The 21,546-nt window shown below is 42.5% G+C and overlaps 2 protein-coding genes across 3 annotated transcripts in view; one reads left to right on the top strand and one right to left on the bottom strand.

Moving 5' to 3' along the window:
• Window positions 1-3,497, bottom strand: part of CIDEB (cell death inducing DFFA like effector b) — a 12,387-nt gene extending 8,890 nt beyond the window's left edge. Inside the window, exon 1 of the mRNA XM_026689297.2 lies at window positions 3,004-3,497. Within this exon, the coding sequence (XP_026545082.1) occupies window positions 3,004-3,044 (41 nt within the window). The 5' untranslated portion in view covers window positions 3,045-3,497. The remainder of the gene's footprint in view (window positions 1-3,003) is intronic.
• Window positions 3,498-8,137: 4,640 nt separating this feature from the next.
• On the top strand, window positions 8,138-20,401 carry LOC113426873 (uncharacterized). 2 transcript variants are annotated; one of them, XM_087948203.1, is made up of 7 exons: window positions 8,138-8,507; window positions 14,106-14,429; window positions 16,088-16,399; window positions 17,827-18,141; window positions 18,268-18,372; window positions 19,058-19,149; window positions 19,809-20,401. In XM_087948203.1, the coding sequence occupies exons 1-7, from the start codon at window positions 8,348-8,350 to the stop codon at window positions 19,956-19,958; spliced, it is 1,458 nt and encodes a 485-aa protein (XP_087804329.1). In that variant the 5' UTR covers window positions 8,138-8,347; the 3' UTR covers window positions 19,959-20,401. The 2 variants fall into 2 exon arrangements, with proteins under 2 accessions (XP_087804329.1, XP_026545084.2); XM_026689299.2 differs by having other exon boundaries at window positions 8,139-8,507; window positions 19,052-19,149.
• Window positions 20,402-21,546: the final 1,145 nt, after the last annotated feature.

The following is a 21,546-nucleotide window of genomic DNA, read 5'->3' as shown; positions in this document are numbered from 1 at the left end:
AGTTGGTTGTTTGACTAAGTGGAGGGTGATGAATTGGTTAATGATTGATTCCATGACTTTGCATGTGACACAACACAGTGAGATTGGTCTGTAGTTTTCAACCAGGCCGGGGTCACCTTTTTTGAAGATAGGGATGACCGTAGCTAAGGAGCATAGGTTTTGAATGATATATATAATGCTTAGGGGTTCTGCTATGGCAGAGGAGAGCTTTTTTAAGAAGTATGCACATAACCCATTGGGGCCAATAGATAGGGATGGTTTTAGGTTACGTAGTGCCTTTTCTACGTTATCTTCTGTAAAGTCAATATGTAGTAGATCATTGCAGTTAGTTGTGGTACGACTAGGAAATATGGGGCATGAGCCATTCCAATTCTGAACTGAAGAATGTGTTGAAGAGGCTTCGCCGCTGCAGTCTTTCCCATTCGGTCCCTTTTGAGGTGGGATGGTTCTTGAGTCTTTAAGTTTAGAGTTTACAAAATTGTAGAAGGCACAGGTAGATTTTGTACGTAGGAGGTTTTCCTCCTGCTTACAGTATTAATTTGTGCATTCTGCCTTTATCTGTCGACATAAGGTGCTAGCATAAGGTGGTGGCATAAGGTTTGTGGCAGCCCCTCAAATATTGGAAGACTGCTATCATGTCACCCCTAGTCCTTCTCTTCGTTAGACTAACATAATATGTTAATAGAGTTAGAAGGAAACTTGGAGGTCCTCTAGTCCAACCCCTGCTCACTCCTAGCACTTTTTAAACTAGACCCAGTTCCTGCAACCGTTCTTTGTATGTCTTAGCCTCCAGTCCCCTCATCATCCTGGTGGCTCCTCTCTGCACTCTTTCTAGAAGAGTCTCAACATCTTTTTTACATCTTGGAGACCCAAACTGGATGTAATATTCCAAGTGTGGTCTTACTAAGACATTATAAAGCGGCATTAACACGCCACATGACTTTGCAGGGTGGTGCACCAGGGCATGTGCAGAGTGTCCAGTGAAAAAACACTCCTTCCTCTTCTATAGTGCCACTAAAAATATCTTTCTCTAAGACATGCCCGTCCCTGATTTTTGAGAGATTAGCCCTAAAACCGCCCCAATTAATCAGGATTACGTGGAACTGTTTATTACAGCAAGTATTGTTCCTTAGCTGTGGAGGTCATAGTCCACATTCCAGGTAGTTTTCTCCAGATAGAGCGGGATGGAGTAGAGATGGAGTAGCAAAGGAGTCCGTCTCAATTGCACAGGTGTATCCATGGAGCAGTGATGCACCCCTGTTTTTTTTTTTTTAGCTTCCAAAATGTGGAACAAGCCAGATCATACCTTGCATTTGTAAAATAAGCCAAGATTGGCTGAATGTTGCAGTAGAGCTGGGCTTATTAAAAATAAGGGTTACCTTGAAATAAGATGGGCAGCTTATAAATTTTATAAACGAACAAATAAATAAACAATTTAATCTGAAAAGGTGACTATCTATGTTTTTTGACTTGGTACAGTATGAATATTTACTTCTCTTTCCCTTCATTATTGTTATAAATAATGAGTTTTCCAAACTTTATCACTTTAAGATGGATGGACTTCAACTCCCAGAATTTCCCAGCCAACTATGCTGGCTGGGGAATTCTGGGAGTTGAAGTCCATGCATCTTAAAGTGGCAAGGTTGTGAAATATTGTTCTAAACAGGGGTCTCCAAACTTTAAGACTTCTGGACTTCAACTCCCAGAATTCCTCAGCCAGCCAAGTTTGGAGATCCCTGTTTTAGAGTAATGTTTCCCAATCTTGTGACTTTAAGATAGGTGGACTTCAACTTGTCTGGCTGGGGAATTCTGGGACTCGAAGTCCACAAGTCATAAAAGATGCTAAGTTTGGGGACCCCTGCTCTAAAAGAAGAGTGAATCCAGAATGGAAAACCATTGGCAATCTGTTTTAAACACTGATTCTGCTCCAAATTCAAATCTTCTTCAAGGGTTGGCCAACTCAAGGCCAAGATATTTTAATTTCAGATGCTCACATTGTTCCAGGCGTAACTTGGTTATCTCTCTGCCTTCCTTCATTTATCAAAAAATGGTGAGGTTGGCAAGGATGTTTAAAGATAAATCAGCTTAAATGTTGGAAATGCCACCAAACACCTGGATCATGCTATCTATATATGGCGGAGATGCATAGAAGCCAAAAAATATTGGACAAAAATACACACACGGCTGGAGAAGATGCTACAGCAGCACATTGATTTAAAACCTGAAATATTCCTGTTGGGGATTTTACCTGAAATTTATAGTAAAGAGAATATATATTTGATTATTCATGTATTAATTGCGGCTAGAATTATATTTGCTCAAAAATGGAAAAGTGAAGAGATTCCTACAGATGAAAATGTGATCAGAAAAAATATTAGAATGTGCAGAAATGAATAGATTAACACTCGCAATTAAAGAGAAGGAGCAATACTACCAGATATGGGAACTATTTTATTGGTGGCTAGAGAAAAAATATGAAAGCTAGAAATAGCTAATAGACTAGTGAAATATAGAAAATATGTTAATAGAATTAAATGTGTTCAGGGGTGTTATTGTAATAGAAATATTATGTATGTCAATAAAAATAAGATAAGAATAGAGAATATCGAAGTAATGAATATGGTTTTAAAATTAACCGTTATTGCACAAGATATTTGTATCCAGACGACACACTGTTAAATGAGAGTTGAATTGTATGTATTTTAAATAAAATAAAAAAAGGTAATAAAAGAAAGTAAGTTAGTTAGTTTGCTGTGCCTTCCGTCATTTCCCACAAACGGGGATGGGAACCCCCCCACTTCCACATTCCCCAACATTCTTGAGTTGGCTGCTGTAAGCCTGTAAAAAAAGATGGTCCCTGCAACAGCAGATCCAACTAACCACAAAAGAAGGCTAGATGTTGAGAGCTAGCTGGAGAAACCAGGATGACAAAGATTTCAGAAATCGAGACTTCCAACCCCAACCTATCCAGCCCCCATGTCTCCTCTCCCCCCACGAACTTACTTCAACAAAGACGAGGGGACCAAGGCATTGATAAGATCCATGGTGCTCACGGCAGCGGCTGATCGGCTCCCAGATCAAAAAAGTTCTCCCTTTCTGCTTTATCAGTGGTTTATGTTGAGTTGCAAAAGAGACACGCTATCTTGTTTGGTCTTTCTCTGGACTCTGAACTGTGATTTGTGGGCAGGACAGAGCAAGTGTGTGTGTGTGTGTGTGTGTGTGTGTGTGTGTGTGATGGAGGTATGTGTGGAAAGCATGGTGCAAATTCCAAAGTGAACAACAGAACACACCAGGGTTATATTCCTGGGTTGGATGCTGTCTGTTTCTGCACCAAGTGACCCATTGCCTTAACAGATAACAGATAATCAGAGTTGGAAGAGACCTTATAGGTCATCTAGTCCAACCCCCCACCCAAGCAGGAGACCCTACACCATTTCTGACACATGGCAGTCCAATCGCTTCCTGAAAGCCTCCAGGGATGAAGCTCCCACAACTTCTGAAGTCAAGCTGTTCCATTGGCAGAAGAACACCCAATGTTGACACAGAAGGGACAAGAAGAAATTTCTTGTTTGTAAACTGGTTAAAAGTTTATTGATATATGTGTGTGTGTGTGTGTGTTATTTTAATCAACAAGGTTTATATAACACCATCACGGAACAACTTCACATCGGATAGCGGTCCTGGATTAAGAAAAATGACCCCTAGTTAATATTTTAAAAGAAAAGGATAGACGAACAAATCTATCAAATCCACAAAGAAGAGGGACTCTGCTTGTTTTCCAAAAGCCCCGAAGGCAGGACAAGAAGATGGAAACTAACTGGACTGTAACTTTTCTGAAATGGGATAGGGTCTCCTGCTTGAGCAGGGGTTGGACTAGAAGACCTCCAAGGTCCCTTCCAGCTCTCCTCTGATTGAAGGAGAGAAGCAAAGTGGAATTAAGGAGGAATTTCTTGACAGTGACAACAATTAACCAGTGGAACTGCCTGCCACCAGAAGTTGTGGGTGCTCCAACACTGGAGGTTTTTAAGAAGAGGTTTGTCTGAAATAGTATAGGGGTCTCCTGCTTGAGGGGCTGGACTAGAAGACCTCCAAGGTCCCTTCCAGCTCTGTTATTCTATTACTGCTATTAACCAGTGGAATGACTTGCCTCTAAAAGTTGTGGTTGCTTCACCACTGGAGGCCTTCAAGGATGGCCCCTTTATCAGAGGTGGGATTCAAATTTTTAAAGAACCAGTTCTGTGGGCGTGGCATAGGTGGTGGGCGTGGCTTGGCAGTCATGTGACTGGGGGGACATGGCTTGGTGGTCATGTTATTGGCTGGATGTGGCCAACTCAATATCACTCACATTGAGGCACGCATCTCCTCGCCTGGCCTCTCATGACTGTGGGGATGTTGCAATAGTCGTAAGTGGGGAAAATGGTCATAAGTCACTTTTTTCAGTGCCACTGTAACTTTGAACGGTCCCTCCACACATCAAAATACCAGCAAAGGAGGGGGAAAAAAAACTCCAGAGACATTCCTGAGACAGGAAGTCTAGTCCTGCCAAGAATGTAATAAGGGTTAACGGAAAGACAGTTTCTGTAAGCAACACCAGAATGTTTCCTTCCTGCCTTCCTTACAGGATTAGCCCAGTAATTTCTTCTAACAACCGGTTCTCCGAACTGCTTAGATTGTTAACAACCGGTTCTAGCAAATAGGTGCGATCTGGTAGAATCCCACCCCTGTCCTTTATCTGAAATGGTGCAAGGTCTCTTGCTTGAGAGGCTGGACTACAAGACTTCCAAGATCCCTTCAAGCTCTTTTATTCAATAAAGTTATTCTAAGTCTTATGACCATTTTTCACACTTACGACCGTTGCAGCATCCCATGGTCACGTGATTTGCAGTCAGAAGCTTGAACTACTGACTCACATTTATGATGGTTGCTGCGTTCCCCGGGGTCAGGTGCTCCCCTTTTGCGACGCTTCAACCAGCCAAGTCAATGAGAGAAACCAGATTCGCTTAACGACTGTGTGACGAATTTAACAACTGCTGTGATTCGCTTAACAAACGTGGCGAGAAAAGTCGCAAAGTGGGGCAAACCCTCACTTAACCAATGTCTCACTTAGCAGCTTGAATGTTGTGACCTTGGTTGTGGCTGTTAAGTTGAGGACTAGCTGTACTATATGGGCATGTTTGGGCCAGTGTCAAAGTAAATAGTGGAACCAAGCCAAAAACAGAAATTAGATTTAATTTAATGGTGTGGAATACATTGAACAGAGTTAGCATAATTCACTCTCCTTGCACCGTATTTTAAATAATTGAATTGGGAAGAAGCTAGATGGCAGCACACACCGCTAATTTTAATTATCTTGAAAGGATAAGCTGAACCAGAGTTTATGTTGTTTATCTCTGGAAAAAGAGATATTTGGTAAGTCACAAGGGCTCAAGTTTAACCCAAAGGAGAGTTTATCCTTTCGTTTATTCTCCTATCCGTTTCAAGATCACAGCTGCCGCAGACAGAGGCACCCAAAGCTTTCCAGACGGTGCCCCTGTGTTGCAGGTGCTTCATCCCTGGAGGTTCTCAAAAACAGACTGGACAACCATTTGTCTGAAGGTGGTGTATAAGGACTCCTGCCTTGAGCAGGGGGTGGACTAGAAGACCTTGGAGGTCTTTTGCAGCTCCACGATTCTATGATTTAATAGAGGAAAGAGCCAATTCACTTCACTGAGTCCTACAATGCTGAAATGGGAAGATTATCTAGTGCAGCCTTCTACTAGCTGCAGGAAAATCAATCCAAGCATTCATGAGAAGTGACTCTCCAGCCTCCTCCTCCTCCTCCTCCTCCTCCTCCACACACTCCACTCCCTTACAGCCCTGATGATGTTCCCTAGTCTGGTTTTGAAACATCTGCAAGAAAACAACTAAGCTCAGTGAGCACCAAGGACTCCACAGTCGTCGTCTTCTTCTTCTTCTTCTTCTTCTTCTTCTTCTTCTTCTTCTTCTTCTTCTTCTTCTTCTTCTTCTTCTTCTTCTTCTTCTTCTTCTTCTTCTTCTTCTTCTTCTTCTTCTTCTCCTCCTCCTCCTCCTCCTCCTCCTCCTCCTCCCTCCTCCTCCTCCTCCTCCTCCTCCTCCTCCTCCTCCTCCTCCTTCCTTCTCCTTCTCCTTCTCCTTCTCCTTCTCCTTCTTCTTCTTCTTCTTCTTCTTCTTCTTCTTCCACCTGCTTAGACATTTCCAGATTAAAGAATGACCAATTTGCTAATGGTCAACATGATGAACAGCACCAAGGATCCTGGTGGCTAATTTTGAAGATGCTGGGTGGATATCAGCCAGGCAATCAAGTGTAGGTTAGTCTCTTCTATTGTTTTCCCTTATGGTTAACAGAATAACAGAGTTGGAAGGGACCTTGGAGGTCTTCTAGTCCACCTTTCGAATGGTGTGGGAGTATGAATGGATTTCCAGAGGGATTGCAGACTACAGGAACCATTTGTACCACTCAGGCATTTTTTTTTAGCATTTAGTATTTTTTTTTTTTAGTATTTATTTGATTTGTCAATCGCTTACAAGATACAGGTATAAGAATAAATATAGTTTTGAATATATGAGATAGATACTTATAAGAAAAATAAAAACAACAGGACAGGGACAGTAGGCGCGTTGGTGCGCTTATGAACGCTCCCTACAGGCCTCTTAGGAAGGGGGTGAGGTCAATAGTAGACAGTCTAAGGTTAAAGTTTTTGGGGTTTGGGGAAGAAACCACAGAGTCAGGTAGAATATTCCAGACATTGACCACTCTGTTGCTGAAGTCGTATTTCCTGCAATCAAGTTTGGTGCGATTAACCTTGAGTTTGTATCTGTTGTGTGCTCTTGTGTTGTTATGGTTGAAGCTGAAGTATTCATTGACAGGTAAGTCATTGCAATGTATGATTTTATATACTATACTTAGATTGGACCAAAGGGGGCGTAGTTCTAGATTTTCTAGGTCTAGAATTTCGAGTCTGGTGGCATAAGGTATTCTGCAACGAGTAAAGGAGTGGAGAACTCTTCTTGTGAAATATTTCTGGACTTTCTCAACTGTGTTAATATCAGATACGTAATGTGGGTTCCAGACTGATGAGCTGTATTCGTGTATTGGTCTAGCAAATGTTTTGTATGCTCTAGTTAGTAGTGTGATATTACCAGAGAAGAAGCTACGTAAGATTAGGTTAACAACTCTTAATGCTTTTTTGGCTATGTAGTTACAGTGGGCTCCAGCACTTAGATCATTTGAGATGAGAACTCCAAGGTCCTTGACAAAGTTTGGATCCTCAACAAGGTCTTGACTATTTAGCTTGTATTTTATTTTCTGATTTTTTCTGCCAATATGTAAGACAGAGCATTTATTTGTTGAGATTTGAAGTTGCCATTTGGTTGACCATTCTGATACATAGTCAAGGTCTTTTTGGAGGGTGGTAGTATTGTCTGTGGTGTTGAATAGTTTTACATCATCAGCGAAGAGAACGCAGTTGCTTTTAATATGATCTTAATGTGAACCTGAGGACACAGATAAACCTCCAGGTGGCCTCAATGGCCCTCTAAAAGGATGCAAATGACCAGCTATCTGCAAGGAGTGTGAATCCTTCCGTCTCCCACCATCCAATCAGAGTTGAAGAAGCTTCTTGGATGAGAAGTGAAACGTCTTCAAAAGAAAAACTAGAAAATCCAGTTGCCTGTTGAAAAAAAAAAAGCACCTTTGGGTCACAGGAGAAAGCAATTATGTTTGGAAGCGTTAGCGTAAAAAGGAAACCAGGCCACCAAAACCCACTCTAACACCATACAGAGCATTGAAAAAGCCCAGATGTGGAGAAATCTGGGAATCTGCAAGAATCAGACTCGACTGAACGGCTAACACCATCAACCAATCACCATTGATTGGTGGAACTGGGAGTTGAAGGTTGTAGGAGCTTCTGGTTTGGAGGTGGAGGGTTGCTTTCTTTTTGAGCTGATGAGAATCTTTGAAGCTGAGAATAAAAGAAGCGGTGTCTTTTTTTGTCAAATCTGGACCAATGGTATTGTCTCTGGCTCTTCTTAGGCTCCGTGGTTGCACAGAAGACTTGACAATGGCACACCTAGGACTGGGGGCGGCGAGATGCTCTTGTGAGATAGCCGAAAAAGGCTTGCTGTGGTCAAGAAGGCTTCAAAGGAGAGCAGTGAGCTGGGTTGGCCTCGCTGGGCCTGCTCCGTGAAGAGGAGGCTGGTAGAAAGGTGTCAATGACATGTTTCCTTTCCTGCCGATTGCCGAGGAGACGGTGGTTACAGGCCCAGGTTTTCATCCCTGGCTCAGACAGCAGTGTGGTGGTAAACACTGAGAAGATCCCAGCTGTGCACAATGGACCATCGGGTGGAGCATGGAAGCCACCCCTGGGAGGATGGGTTGAAGGTGTCTCTCTTCTCTTGGGCTTCTCTCGTTCCTCTCACCAACTTTGTGGTTCTTTCCTTGATTATTCCAATTTCTCTCCGGATCGTCCCCTGTGAATCCACTGCTCAAGGTAAACTTCATTATTATTTTTTCGCTTCTCCATTTTCCGTTTTTCTGAGATAAAAATGGGAGGAAGGATCTGGAAGTGAAGATTTTTCTCCCAAGGGAAGAAATCCTCGCCTTTATGGAGTGTGTGGTTAATATCAGAAGAATAGATAAAGGAGAGATCAAAGGGGCATGAACGGGAAACTCTTCCCATTTGTCCCTTTTCTCAGTTGTGAAAAGTAATCCTCTGTTTTTTTTCTGTAAAATCCCTGTCCTGGACTCAGATAGTTTTGCTCGTTTTAAGTGGCAAAGACGTGAAAAGGCTCAAAGAGAAAATTTCTTAATAATGAGATTTAACTTCTTAGAAATGCTTTTTCCCCCCCCCCAAAGGCTCTCTTTTCTTCTCACTTCCTTTCCTGAAATTTTAGAAATTTTAAATTTTCTTCCCCGTGACAGCCCTTCAAATATTGGAAGATGCTATCATATCTCCCCTAGTCCTTATTTTTTTTAGACTTAATCTCTTCAATTGTTTATTTTAAACTTAATCTCTTCAATTGTTTATTTTACGGTTTAGCCTCCATTCCCCTAATTATCTTCGTTGCTCTTCTCTGCACTCTTTTTAGAGTCTCAACATCTTTTTTGTATCATAGTGACCAAAACTGGATTCAGTATTCTAGGCTGCATTAACAGAGGGATAGAATCAAGATCACGTTAAGTGTTAATACCACTTTTTAAGGCGACCAAATGTGGCGTTCGGTCGCCATGATGTAAACAGGATGTTGAGACTCTCGAAAGGGCGCAGAGAAGAGCAAGAAAGATGATTAGGGGACTGGAGGCTGAAACATATGAAGAACGGTTGCTTGTATTGGGTATGTCTGGTTTAATGAAAAGAAGGACTGGGGGTGACATGAAGCAGTGTCCTAGTATCTCAGGGGCTGCCCCAAAGAAGAGGGAGTCCAGCTATTCTCCAAAGCACCTGAAGGCAGGACAAGAAGCTAATCAAGAAACCAATCTAGGAGAGAAGAAACCTAGAACTAAGAAAAAATTTCCCGACAGAATAGTTAATCAGTGGAACAAATTAACTCCAGAAGTTGTGAATGCTTCAACGTTGGAAGAGATTGGACAATCATTTGTCTGAAATGGTATACGGTGTCCTACCTAACCAGGGGGTTGGACTAGAAGACCTCCAAGGTCCCTTTCAGCTCTATTCTGATTGACATCAGTTTTGTAAGGTCGGGTGAGTGGAGGAAGGAATGTTAGACACACAATTTCCCCAGCAAACTACAGGTTCTCTTCTCTTCTCTTCTCTTCTCTTCTCTCCTCTCCTCTCCTCTCCTCTCCTCTCAGGATAGCCAGATAGTGCAGAATTCAGGTGTGGCCTCACCAGGGCCGTATAAAGCGATACAATTACTTCTGGTGATCTTGAAACTACCTTTCTGTTGATGCAACCTAGAACTGCATTGGACTTTTTGGCAGCTACAGAATGCTGTTGGCTCATACTTAAGTGGCTATCCACCAAGGCACCTAGATCCATCTCACAGTTACTGCTTTTGAGCCACCTATTCTGTATCTATGCATTTGGTTTTTTTCTAAGTCAACATGTTATACAAATGAACATTTTGCTTCTGGATCTTCGCCTGAAAATTCTTGACCATAGATTCAGAACATTGAACGATGTTCACTTTCTTTGTTCCAGTAATGGGCCCACACTGCAAAGTTCTTCCTTTGCAGCGACAAAGCCACAATCGCCAACTTACGCTAGTGTTTCCTGTGTCTTCAACGTTTGTGGTCAGAACTCTTTAGCTTCATGTAACAAGTGTGAACGTAGAACGATTGTAAAAATAGCTCTATTGAACAAATACATCAAGGATTCAAAAACCCTTTAATAAAAAAAAATTAACAGGCCAGGCCAGAGACGTGAATCTGCAGACAGAAGGACCTCTCTTATCCTGAATTTAGGTAGAGGGTTCCTGTTTGTCAGCAATATGATCGAGGTCTCCTTGAGATCCAATAGATGTTACGGAATCCCAGCTATCATGAGCCCTGTCCAATATGGGATGATGGGAATTGTAGTCCTGGGATACATGCAGAAAGACATATTGGGTCCATCTTTAGCTCTCAATAGGTATGCATTGACTTGTCTGGATCTTTGTTAAAGAATTGGTCATCGTAGACGGTAAAAATGTAGAGAATAATTCTCTAGATGTCAGATACACACACAGAACCTTTGATTTAATGACTATGGGAAACAGGGCCTATTGTTTTTACAGAATTGTGAGAAGATATGCTAGCCTGTGGAGAAAATACCTTGTATACGTTTCTCATCTATCAGGGGTTGGATGGGGAGCAACGGGTTGAAACTAAACACTTGGTAAGACCGAGTAGCTCTGAGGTTTTTTTGGCCCAGGGAGAATTGCCACCTTAACATCTTTATAAGATGCTTTACAGGTGGCATCTTCTGCCAGCAAGACTTTCCAAAATGTTTAAAAATATATCTCCAAATTGTTGGAAGTGCAAAGATGTATCAGGCACATTTTTTCACATTTTTTCACACGTGGTGGACTTGCAATGCTGCAAAAAAATATATATTGGAGACTGATTCAAACACGGAGGGAACAAATGGTGGGAAAATGTATTCCATTTAAACCTGAATTTTTTTCTCCTAGGAATAATATCAGAAAAATATAAGAAGGGAATAAGGTATCTAATAGTACATGTATTGATGATGGCTAGAAAAATATATGCACAATACTGGAAAAATGAAATCATACCTCCAGAAACAGATAATAAGAAAAATTATGGCATGGGCATCTAGGATAGGTTAACTTTAGAATTAAAAGACTTAAAGGAGAATCTAAATACTATAAAACATGGAATAAATTTTATCAATAGTTATATAGGAGAAGACAAGGTCAAAACATTAGTAGTTATGATTACATTACTTAGTAAATAATATATCAAATAAGGAGATTATAAATGATGAAGTAAAATGTATATATGTATAACAAGGCTAAGTTGGATGTACTGTGTTGTGTTCTCATAATTAAAATAAAAAATAAAAAAATAAAAAAAGAATTGCCACCTTTGGTCTTGGATGTGGTGGCGCTGCCCCAAACAGACCCTGTGCGTAATCTGGGGGTTCTCCTGAACTCGCGACTTCTGGTGGCGATTGTGGCCAGGAGGGCCTTTGCGCAACTGCGGGTTGTGTGCCAGTTACACCCTTTCCTGGACCGAAAATCCCTACTCACGGTCACTCATGCCCATGTCACTTTCTGTCTTGACTATTGCAATGCGCTCTACATGGTGCCGCCCTTGAAGAGCATCTGGAAGCTCCTGTTGGTGCAAAATGCAGTGGCCTGCGTGGTTTTGCGCAGACCTCGGGGTGTGCACATGTTTCGCCTCTCCTGCATTGGTTGCTGGTTTGCTTCCAGGTGCAATTCAAGGTGCTGGTTGTCACTTTTAAAGCCCTTCATGGCTTGGGACCAGGTGATTTGAGGAACATCTCTTGCCAGTTACATCTATCTGCCCCATCAGATGCAGGGAATGCTGCGGGTCCCGTCCCCGAGGGAGATACACCTGGTGGCACCCAGAAGAAGGGCCTTCTCCATGGTGGCTCCCTCTGGAACATCATTCCCCCAGAGATTAGAATGGCCCCTATTCGAACACTCTTCTAGAAGGCACTGAAGACCTGGCACTGCCAGCGGGCCTGGGGAATGCAGAGCGGGATGGAGCCCATTAAATGGCTCGTGGGGGGATATGATTCTTTTATTAGTTTTATTATTTTTTTTACATGTTTTTATATTTTTGTAAGCCTCCTTGAGTCGACAATATAAATCTCCTAAACAAAAAAAACAAACAAATCTCATGAGCTAGGCTAAAGGTTGAGAATTGTATGTAGGAACTAGGACTCGAGGCCTCTGCTATGCTAGAAATTGGTCTTAAGCCAGAATTTACTGGTATAATTACTCTAGAGACAACCCTTAGGAACTAAGACCATAAAACCATAATTTGTAAATAAGGGCAGCGGGCGATAGAATTAAAGTACTGGGAGATGTAATCGAGGGTGGAGATAATGTATGATGATGATGATGATGATTGTTGTTGTTATTATTATTATTATTATTATTATTATTATTATTATTATTATTATTAACATGCTCTGATGCTAAGGAGTTCTACTCCCCCTCCCCACCTGAAAAGAAATCTCTTCCAAATGCAAAGCACAAGCAGAGGAGAGGAGTTCCAGTTTCAGTTTTACTTTCACAGCACCAAGCAGCTTTAGGACAGAACAGTTGAGCTAAACCACGCCCAGGCTCCTTGCTGTCTCCTTCTTGCTCACACAGCAGATACTGTTTCAGTTTCCAAACAGATCTCAACTCTCACACACTGACAGGACGCTAGCCAGATGAATACCGATGGATGCTGGTAGGCAGAGGCAGAATTTTTTCCTCCTTATTTTCCTCCCCAAAAACTAAGGCCAACTACATAGTTTCTTAATGAAGCAAGGGTATCCAGCTAATAGAGAATATAAGCCAATCATATTGATGATTTAAGGTGTACCCATTATACCTGCATGTGTGTGGGGGGGCACCCTCTTCTCAAAGTAGTAAATAAAATCACCATTGCTTTCTCTTGGAAGTTTTGGTTGGTGATTGTTTATTTCAAAACTAGATGATGAATCCCACATGACCATAATGGAGTGTGCTGTCGGCAGGGGTGGGATTCAATTTTTTTAACAACCGGTTCTGTGGGCGTGGCTTAGGTGGTGGGCATGGCTTGGTGGTCATGTGGCTGGGTGGATATGGCTTGGTGGTCATGTTATTGGCTGGGTGTGGCCAACTCAATATCACTCACATCGAGGCACACATCTCCTCGCCTGGCCTCTCATGACTGTGGGGATGTTGCAACAGTCGTAAGTGGGAAAAATGGTCATAAGTCACTTTTTTCAGTGCCATTGAAACTTTGAATGATCGCTCCACACAAAGTACCAGCAAAGGAGGGGGAAAAAAAACCTCCAGAGACATTCCTGAGACAGGAAGTCTAGTCCTGCCAAGAATGTAATAAGGGTTAACGGAGAGGCAGTTTCTGTAAGCAACACCAGAATGTTTCCCTCCTGCCTTCCTTACAGGATTAGGCCAGTAATTTCTTCTAACAACCGGTTCTCCGAACTGCTTAGAATGTTAACAACTGGTTCTAGAGAATAGATACGAACTGGTAGAATCGCACCCCTGGCTGTCGGGACTTTGAATCTGGGATGTAAGTTGCTTTTTTGAGGACTGTCATAACCTTGAACATTTATTAAACAACTGGCCATTAGTCAAAGACTACCTGTAAAGATTTTGATTTGAGAAGAGATAATTTGGTTAGTGTTCTGGTGGCCTCCACATTGGTGACAGGAAGGGCATCCGGCCAGGAAACACTCTGCTAGCTCCATTCAGTTGCCCAGACTCCACCCAGCAAGGGATTATGGGGTTGTTAAATGAAGATGATGATGAAGAGATAATTTGGTTGTTTCTGTCAACTTCTAGCCTATGGGTTTCTCTTGGATTCTTGCAACACAATTTTGCGTATAAGCTTGCATGGATTTTTATGGGATTCTTTTCAAATTTCCTTTGTTTCTCAGATTTTCAGAGGTCTACTTGGAATTATCGCCCGGCAGCTCCCACCCTGTCCTGGTCACCTTCTCACCAAATTCTCGTAAAAGGAGAACAGGTCGAATTAAAATGTTCCCCACCAAGAGGACAGAAGGGAGAGAATTACGTCTTCGATCACGTGAACGAAAAGAATGAAAGGAAGAAATATCCAGAACAGATCGGAAATACTCTGCTGATTCCTGCATGGCGAATGGCTCCCAAAGCAAATTTTTCTTGTTATTACCTGGGGAAAAACAGGGAAGGCAGAAGAACTCTGTCTCAAAGGAGTAATTGGGGTGAATTCACTGTCATTGGTAAGGAACTTTCTTCTTCTTTAAAAAGCGTTTATATCAGGGTTTCTCCACCTTGACGACTTTAACCTGTGTCGACTTCAATTCCCAGTATAGGGATTTTGTGATTTAAGGTCCACAAATGTTGTTTGTCAAGGTTAAGAAATACTCTTCACATTGTTAGAAAGATGCCTAAGGGATTCCCACAACATGAATTGTTTCAAGGAGACTCAATACTTGTGCTCATTAAATTAAAATAATAATAATAATAATAATAATAATAATAATAATAATAATAATAATAATAACAATAATAATAATAATAATAATAATAATAATAATAATAATAATAATAATAATAATTGTTCATGAAATAAAAAAGGGACTGTAAAAGATGTTCAATCAGACCAATTTCTTTTATGCCAGAAAGCTGAAGGAAATGTGATACAGATGGTCCTCGACTTACGACCACAACTGAGCCCCAAATTTCTGTTGTTCAGTGAGCATTTGTTAAGTGAGTTTTGCCCCTTTTTACGACATTTCTTGCCCCGGTTGTTAAGTGAATCACTGCAATTGATCAAGTTAGTTACCTGGTGGTTAAGTCAATCTGGCTTCCCCACTGATTTCGCTTGTCAGAAGGTCGCAAAAGGGGATCACAGCTCTCTGGCATGCGGCAACCCTCATAAATACCAGTATAAATACAAAGGGCATCGGTCGGAACCCTGACAACGAGTCAGTTGCCAAGTACCTGAATTTTGATCATGGGAACGCTGCCAAGGTTGTAACTGTGAGTCACTTTTTTCAGTGCTGTTGTAACTTTGAACGGTCACTAAATGAACTGTTATAAGTCGAGCACTGCCTGTTTTGCAGACTTTCACTATGTTTGGCAGGGAGATTTTGGTGCTTCTTTACCAAGATTCTGCCTCCTTAGACTATCCCTGGGGAGTGAAAGTATATTGGCGAGATTTCAGGGATATTTCTGCCCTGCTATTCAAGGCGGTGAAGCTGCCCAGCTTAGGTTTCCTCAACCTCCCTATTCCAAGGAGTATTTTCTGAGGAAAGAGAACCTGCCAACAACCCCTTTCTGTGTGAAGGAAAGGCCAACCGAGAACTCTAGAGCAATTAGATGAGTTGGTGGGTGCCAGTCAAGATAATCCTGGGACTGCCTGAAGGACATTTGATTATAATTACCTTTATTGTCAGAGTACAACACGTGTATAATGAGATTGGCTGAGCCTCCCTTCATGCGCACACCCCCAACACAACTCACAGTGAGGACAGAAGTCCCTAACCCAGTGAATCCTACTAATGAACACACAATCTTATTACAGCATGTGAACTTATTGCACAACGCGCCGGCCCTGCAAGTCTATCATTCTATGTTGACATGAAGTTATTTTCCATTCAGGAGTCTGACAGCCCACAGGTAGAAACTGTTCTTCAGACTGTTGATGCGGCCGGCTATGCTTCTCTATCTCCTAACTGACGGTAGGAGAGTGAAGAAGTGCTGACCAGGCTGTGATTCGTCCCTGAGGATTTTCCTCACTCTTCTAAGGCAGCGAGCCCTAACGAGGTCATCTAGTGGTATCAGGGAACAGCCCACAATGTTTTGTGCTGTGCTCACCACCCTCTGTATAATGTCTGTAATAATCACCTTTTCCCCCCTCTCTGGGTCTATCTAGAACCCCCACCAGCTCCCAGCCTTTCTCCAGATCCTCCAGGATCCCTGTATCTGGTTGGGGAGAGCGTTGTCCTCTGGTGCTCACTTCCCAACACCACCCTTCGAGGCCGGAGACGCTACCAGTTTTTCCACCTAAGGGAAAACAAGGAGGAGCCCTCTGAAAAGGATTTGGGTTGGCATGAAGGTAACAGCTCCATGGTCCTCACAGCCACGAGGGAGGATTCTGGATCATATAAATGCCGGTACCTAGAACAGAAATCTGAGAGAAACATCTTTTCCGAGTGGAGTAGTCTGGTCCCAATTGTGGTGAGAGGTGTGCATTTTTTCTCTCTTCATTTTGAAAACGTGGATTTCTATAACTGGGGCTTGATTTATTTAGAGCTTGCATAGGAAAGTTTTTTTTCTGAGGTAATCACAAAAAAAGTCACCAGCCTGAAGCAAGGATTTACACTTAGGCAGGAAAAATCAAAGATATAAGTAAAAATTAGATAAGACCAGGCTCAAAAACAGGAACTGTGAGATGGACCTTGGAGTCCTAGTGGACGAATATTTAAACATGAGCCAGCCAAAAAAGCGAATGCAATCCTTGGTTTTATAAACAGAGGCATAGAATCAAGGTCACGTGAAGTATCAGTAATGCTTTATAAAGCCTTAGTAAGGCCACACCTGGAATACAGCATCCCGTTTTGGTCACCACATTACAAAAAAAAGATGTTGAGACTTTGGAGAAAGTGCAGAGAAGAGCAACTAAGAGGATTAAAGGCAGGGGTGGGATTCAAATTTTTTAACAACTGATTCTGTGGGCGTGGCTTAGGTGGTAGGCGTGGCTTGGTGGTCATGTGACTGGGTGAACATGGGTTAGTGGTCATGTTATTGGCTGGGTGTGGCCAACTCAATATCACTTACATCAAGACACGCATCTCCTCGCCTGGCCTCTCATGACTGTGGGGATGCTGCAACAGTCGTAAGTGTGAAAAAGGGTCGTAAGTCACTTTTTCAGTGCCACTGTAACTTTGAACGGTCACTCAACACATCAAAATACCAGCAAAGGAGGGGAAAAAAACTCCAGAGAAGTTTCTGAGACAGGAAGTCTAGTCCTGCCAAGAATGTAATAAGGGTTAACGGAGAGGCAGTTTCTGTAAGCAACACCAGAATGTTTCCTTCCTGCCTCCCTTACAGGATTAGGCCCTGCATTTCTTCTAACAACCAATTCTCCGAACTGTTTAGAATGTTAACAACCGGTTCTAGCAAATAGGTGCGAACTGGTAGAATCCCACCCCTGATTAAAGGTCTGGAGACAAAAACAAACGGAGAAGGGTTGCAGGAATTGGGTCTGGCCAGTCTAGTGGAAATAAGGATTAGGGGGGACATGATAGCAGTCTTCCAGTATTTGAGAGGCTGACCAAAAGCAGAGAGGGTCCACCTATTCTGCAAAGCACCTGAAGGCAGGACAAAGAAGCCACGGATAGACACTAGTCAAGCAGCGAAGCAACCTGGAATTAAGGAGAAACTTCCTAACAACAAGGACAATTAACCACTGGGACAACTTGCCACCAGAAGTTGTGGGTACTTCATCATTGGAGGTTTTAAAGAAGAGACTGGATAGCCACCTATAGGTTCTCCTACTTGAGCAGGGGGTCGGACTAGAAGACCTCCAAGGTCCCTTCCAACTCTCTTCTGATGGATTGACAGTGGAGCCAAAGCACCTCCAAGCTAATTCCCGTTTCTTCTCTTCTCCAGATCCTCTGCCTCCCCCAGTGCTGAAGCTGCACCCTTCTTCGGGATCCCTGGGGATCCTGTCCATCCTGTGTTTGTCCAGCGAGGGAAATAATAATCCCAAAAGGTTCCATTTCTCCCTGGATGGTGTGGAGATGACCTCCAGCGATGAAGAGCCTCCGGGGAGCAGCCGAGATTCTGGGGTTCTCACTCTAAATACGTCAGTAGCTTTCCTGTACGCCAAAGACAACGAAAGCCGGCGATTTGCTTGCAGATATGAGGAAAAGATGACTGGGCGCTGGATCATGTCTCCCTGGAGCCAGACAGTGAATTTCACAGGTGGGCCTTTTCCAGAGGTGGAATCATCTGCAGCCTAAATGCAGAAGGAAACACTTTGCAAAACTTGATTTAGCGAGATTTAAAGAAACCTCACAGAATGATACTTCTCCCCCTTTTGCTTTGTAGGTGTACCAGCCTCATTTGCCCTACCAGTGGGCTATGCACCGCTGGTTCTCCTCGTTCCCTTCCTGGCAGCCCCCCTGGTCTTCTGCTGGAGCAGGAAAAGGAATGGTAGGTTTGGCAGTCCCTGATGCAAACCCTCAATCTCAAATCATGTGGCTAGAGAAGAACCTTTGTGGCAGAAGTGGATGAAGTAAACCTCCAAGAGGTCCTGCTTCAAGACAGCGGAGGCTACTCTGATAGGCATGGTGGCCCTTCTTAATATTAATATCAGAATAGGAAGGGACCTTGTTGAGGTGTTCCCCGTTAGGAGAATGAGTGCACTCAGGGAAACATAGTGAAAAGGAAATGCAAAAAGAACAAACCAGGTTTCTGGCTCCAACTTAGGGCTGTTGGAGGAACCAATCAGCCAATCACAATTACAGCCTTCTCTTAAAGATACAACAGTATTAAATGACTATCCTGGTTTATATATTGCCAACCCAACTGTTAGGTGACTATCATTCCTAACAGACCTTGGAGGTCTTCTCGTCCAACCCCTTGCTCAAGCAGGAGATCCTATACTATTTCAGACAAGTGACTGTCCAATTTCTTCTTAAAAACCTCCAGTGATGAAGCACCCACAACTTCTGGTGGCGAGCTGTTCCACTGGTTAATTGTTTTCATTGTTAGGAAGCTGAACTTCAAGGTGCATCTATCTTTACTTTGTTTGTAGTATGATGGAATAAATGATAGGAGGAGCAACTCATGTTTGTTTATTCCCGTCTTCCTTGTTTCATGGATCTGGAAGCACCAGGATGCCAGCGAAGATCTGATCCTAAAGAAGGGAAGGAGGAAGCTCGATCGAATGATCTCGGATCTGAGGATCTGGAGAGGGAGGATTTACAGGTAATCACTTCAAGGAATCTTCCATTTCTGGGCAGGACCATTTATGAAGGATTTGAGGAATCCTGGGCAGTTCCAGAGCCAAAGATCCAGCGCTGTCCGAGGATGTCTCTGTGGTCATGTGGCCAGCATGACTAAATGGCAAAGGCACATGGAACGCTGTTACCTTTCCACCAAAGTGGTCCCCGTTTTTCTATTTGCATTTTTACATGCTTTCAAACTGCTAGGTTGCCATAAGCTGGGACAAGGAATGGGAGCTCACTCCATTACGCGGCACTAGGAGTTCGAACCGCCGAACTGCCAACCTTTCTGATCGATAAGCTCAGCATCTTAGTCACTGAGCCACCGCACCCCTTTGTCTTTGAGATCATCTTAAATATTAGGGATTCCTCCTCCCAGGTCATAAATAAATCAAAGTGGATGGTGTCCTGGTAGCCGTTTCTACAGGAGAGCATTTTGGATGACAGAAGGTGGAGGATCTGGGTTGGGCCTGGTATGGTTGCCATTTACACTTGTTTAATGGTGGTTAGGATTCTGGGTGGGATAGTAGAAGAGTCAACCTAATTTCCATTTATAAACCTCGTCCAAAACAAAAGTTAGAAAGTCTCCCTTTATGATGGATTCTGGTTGAATTTCAAGCTTGTCTTTTCCTGGTTTTTTAGGATTCAAAGCTCACCTATGCCTTGGTCAGGAAGTCATCCGTACTGATCCCTTTGGAACCCAGGGCCGAGAATCATCTGAAGACAAAGGGAGAGTACGAAGTCATGTACAGTGAGGTCCAGCTTCACGCAACCAGCAGAACAGCCCCATGAGTACCTCTCTCTAAAGGCCACATTCAGAAGACCAGCCTTTCAATCACCTGGAATGGAGGGCTTGCTCTGGTTCTGTTGGGGGTATTTGGGAATAGACATGGTTGAAACCCTTGGAACGTGGATGGACTTCGACTCCCAGAATTCCTGACTGGCTGGGGAATTCTGGAAGTTGAAGGTCACCCATCTTCAAGCTGGTAACATTGAGAAACTCGGGGCCGTGCCTTCAGGAGGCCACCAAACTGACTCAGAATTTACAGCCTTGACCTTTTGCTCTTCCTAACTAGTAGAAATATTGGCCTATTGTCCAAGTGCTGGACAGGAATTAACATCTGCCCTGTCTTCCATTTTTTGTGCTAAAAGAAACTTCCTGTCTTTGTTGTTGAAGGAGAAACCAGTGGAGGTGATGCAAATCCTGTCAAATAAATAAAAAATATTGTTGTTCAGTTGCCGAATTATGCCTGACTTTTCGTGACCCCATGGACCATAGCATGCCAAGCCCTCTCAAATTTTGCCCAAATTCATGTTCATTCCATGATATCAATGACACAATTCAAATTCCTCATCCTCTCCAGTCGCCTTTCATTTGCCCACCATTGGGGGTCTTTCCCAATGAATCTTTTCTTCTCACTAGGTGGACAAACTATTTGAGCTTCAAAAAACATTTTAATAAGAGTTTTAAAAATATATCGTTGCAGAACTTGGGGCCTGTTCTTTGGACTTCTCTAACCAGCCTCTAAGGGCCTACCTGGTTATAATCCCATTTCTGCATGAAAAAGTTGTATTTAACTTTGAAGAAAAAGTCAAACAATCCTAATAATTGTAACACTAATATTCGAAGCTGTGATTAACCCTGATAAAATGTCTACATTCCCCCTTCATATCTCTATTTGGTACTCCAAGGCACTTAAAATAATAGAATATTAAGCATCTAAGTATATTATATGAACATCATAATATTGAAATAGCATAGTGTAGCAAAGCTGAGAAATTGAAGGACATGTATGTATGTATGCATGCATGCATGCATTCATAACTCTTACGCATGGTATGTGGCTTCCTAAATCTCAGGTCAATCATATCTCCATCCATCCATCCATCCATCCATCCATCCATCCATCCATCCAAACATCTGTCTATCTATCTATCTATCTATCTATCTATCTATCTATCTATCTATCATCTATCTATCTATCTATCTATCTATCTATCTATCTATCTATCTATCTATCTATCTATCTATCTATCATCTATCTATCATCTATCTATCTATCTATCTATCTATCTATCTATCTATCTATCTATCTATCTATCTATCTATCTATCTATCTATCTATCTATCTAATCATCTACCCATCCATCTCTCTCTCTCTCTCTTATTTCCCTCCCTCCCTCTCATCTATATCTATTTATCATCTATTTATCATCTATCTATCTACCTCCATGCACCTTCAAATCATTGAAAAAATTGAAGGGGGAGAAAAGGCAAGGTGGACCTAAGAAAAAGGAAAACTCATAGCTCTGAGAAAATGTGATAGTACGGAGGGGTTATGAGCTAAGAGACTCAGCTAGTATTCAAAGCAAAATGCCC

Source organism: Notechis scutatus, chromosome Z (genome assembly GCF_049901735.1).
Source record: "Notechis scutatus isolate UNSWTSFEM ecotype Mainland chromosome Z, rNotScu1.2, whole genome shotgun sequence".
Taxonomy (NCBI): Eukaryota; Metazoa; Chordata; class Lepidosauria; order Squamata; family Elapidae; genus Notechis; species Notechis scutatus.
This window is presented reverse-complemented; position numbering and strand designations above follow the sequence as displayed.

Coding starts and splice junctions, on each gene's coding strand:
- LOC113426873 (XM_026689299.2), top strand. CDS start 8,348: ATGGACCATCGGGTGGAGCATGGAAGCCACCCCTGGGAGGATGGGTTG. Junction 18,142..18,267: donor CCAGACAGTGAATTTCACAG/GTGGGCCTTTTC, acceptor TTTGCTTTGTAG/GTGTACCAGCCTCATTTGCC. Junction 19,150..19,808: donor TGGAGAGGGAGGATTTACAG/GTAATCACTTCA, acceptor CTGGTTTTTTAG/GATTCAAAGCTCACCTATGC.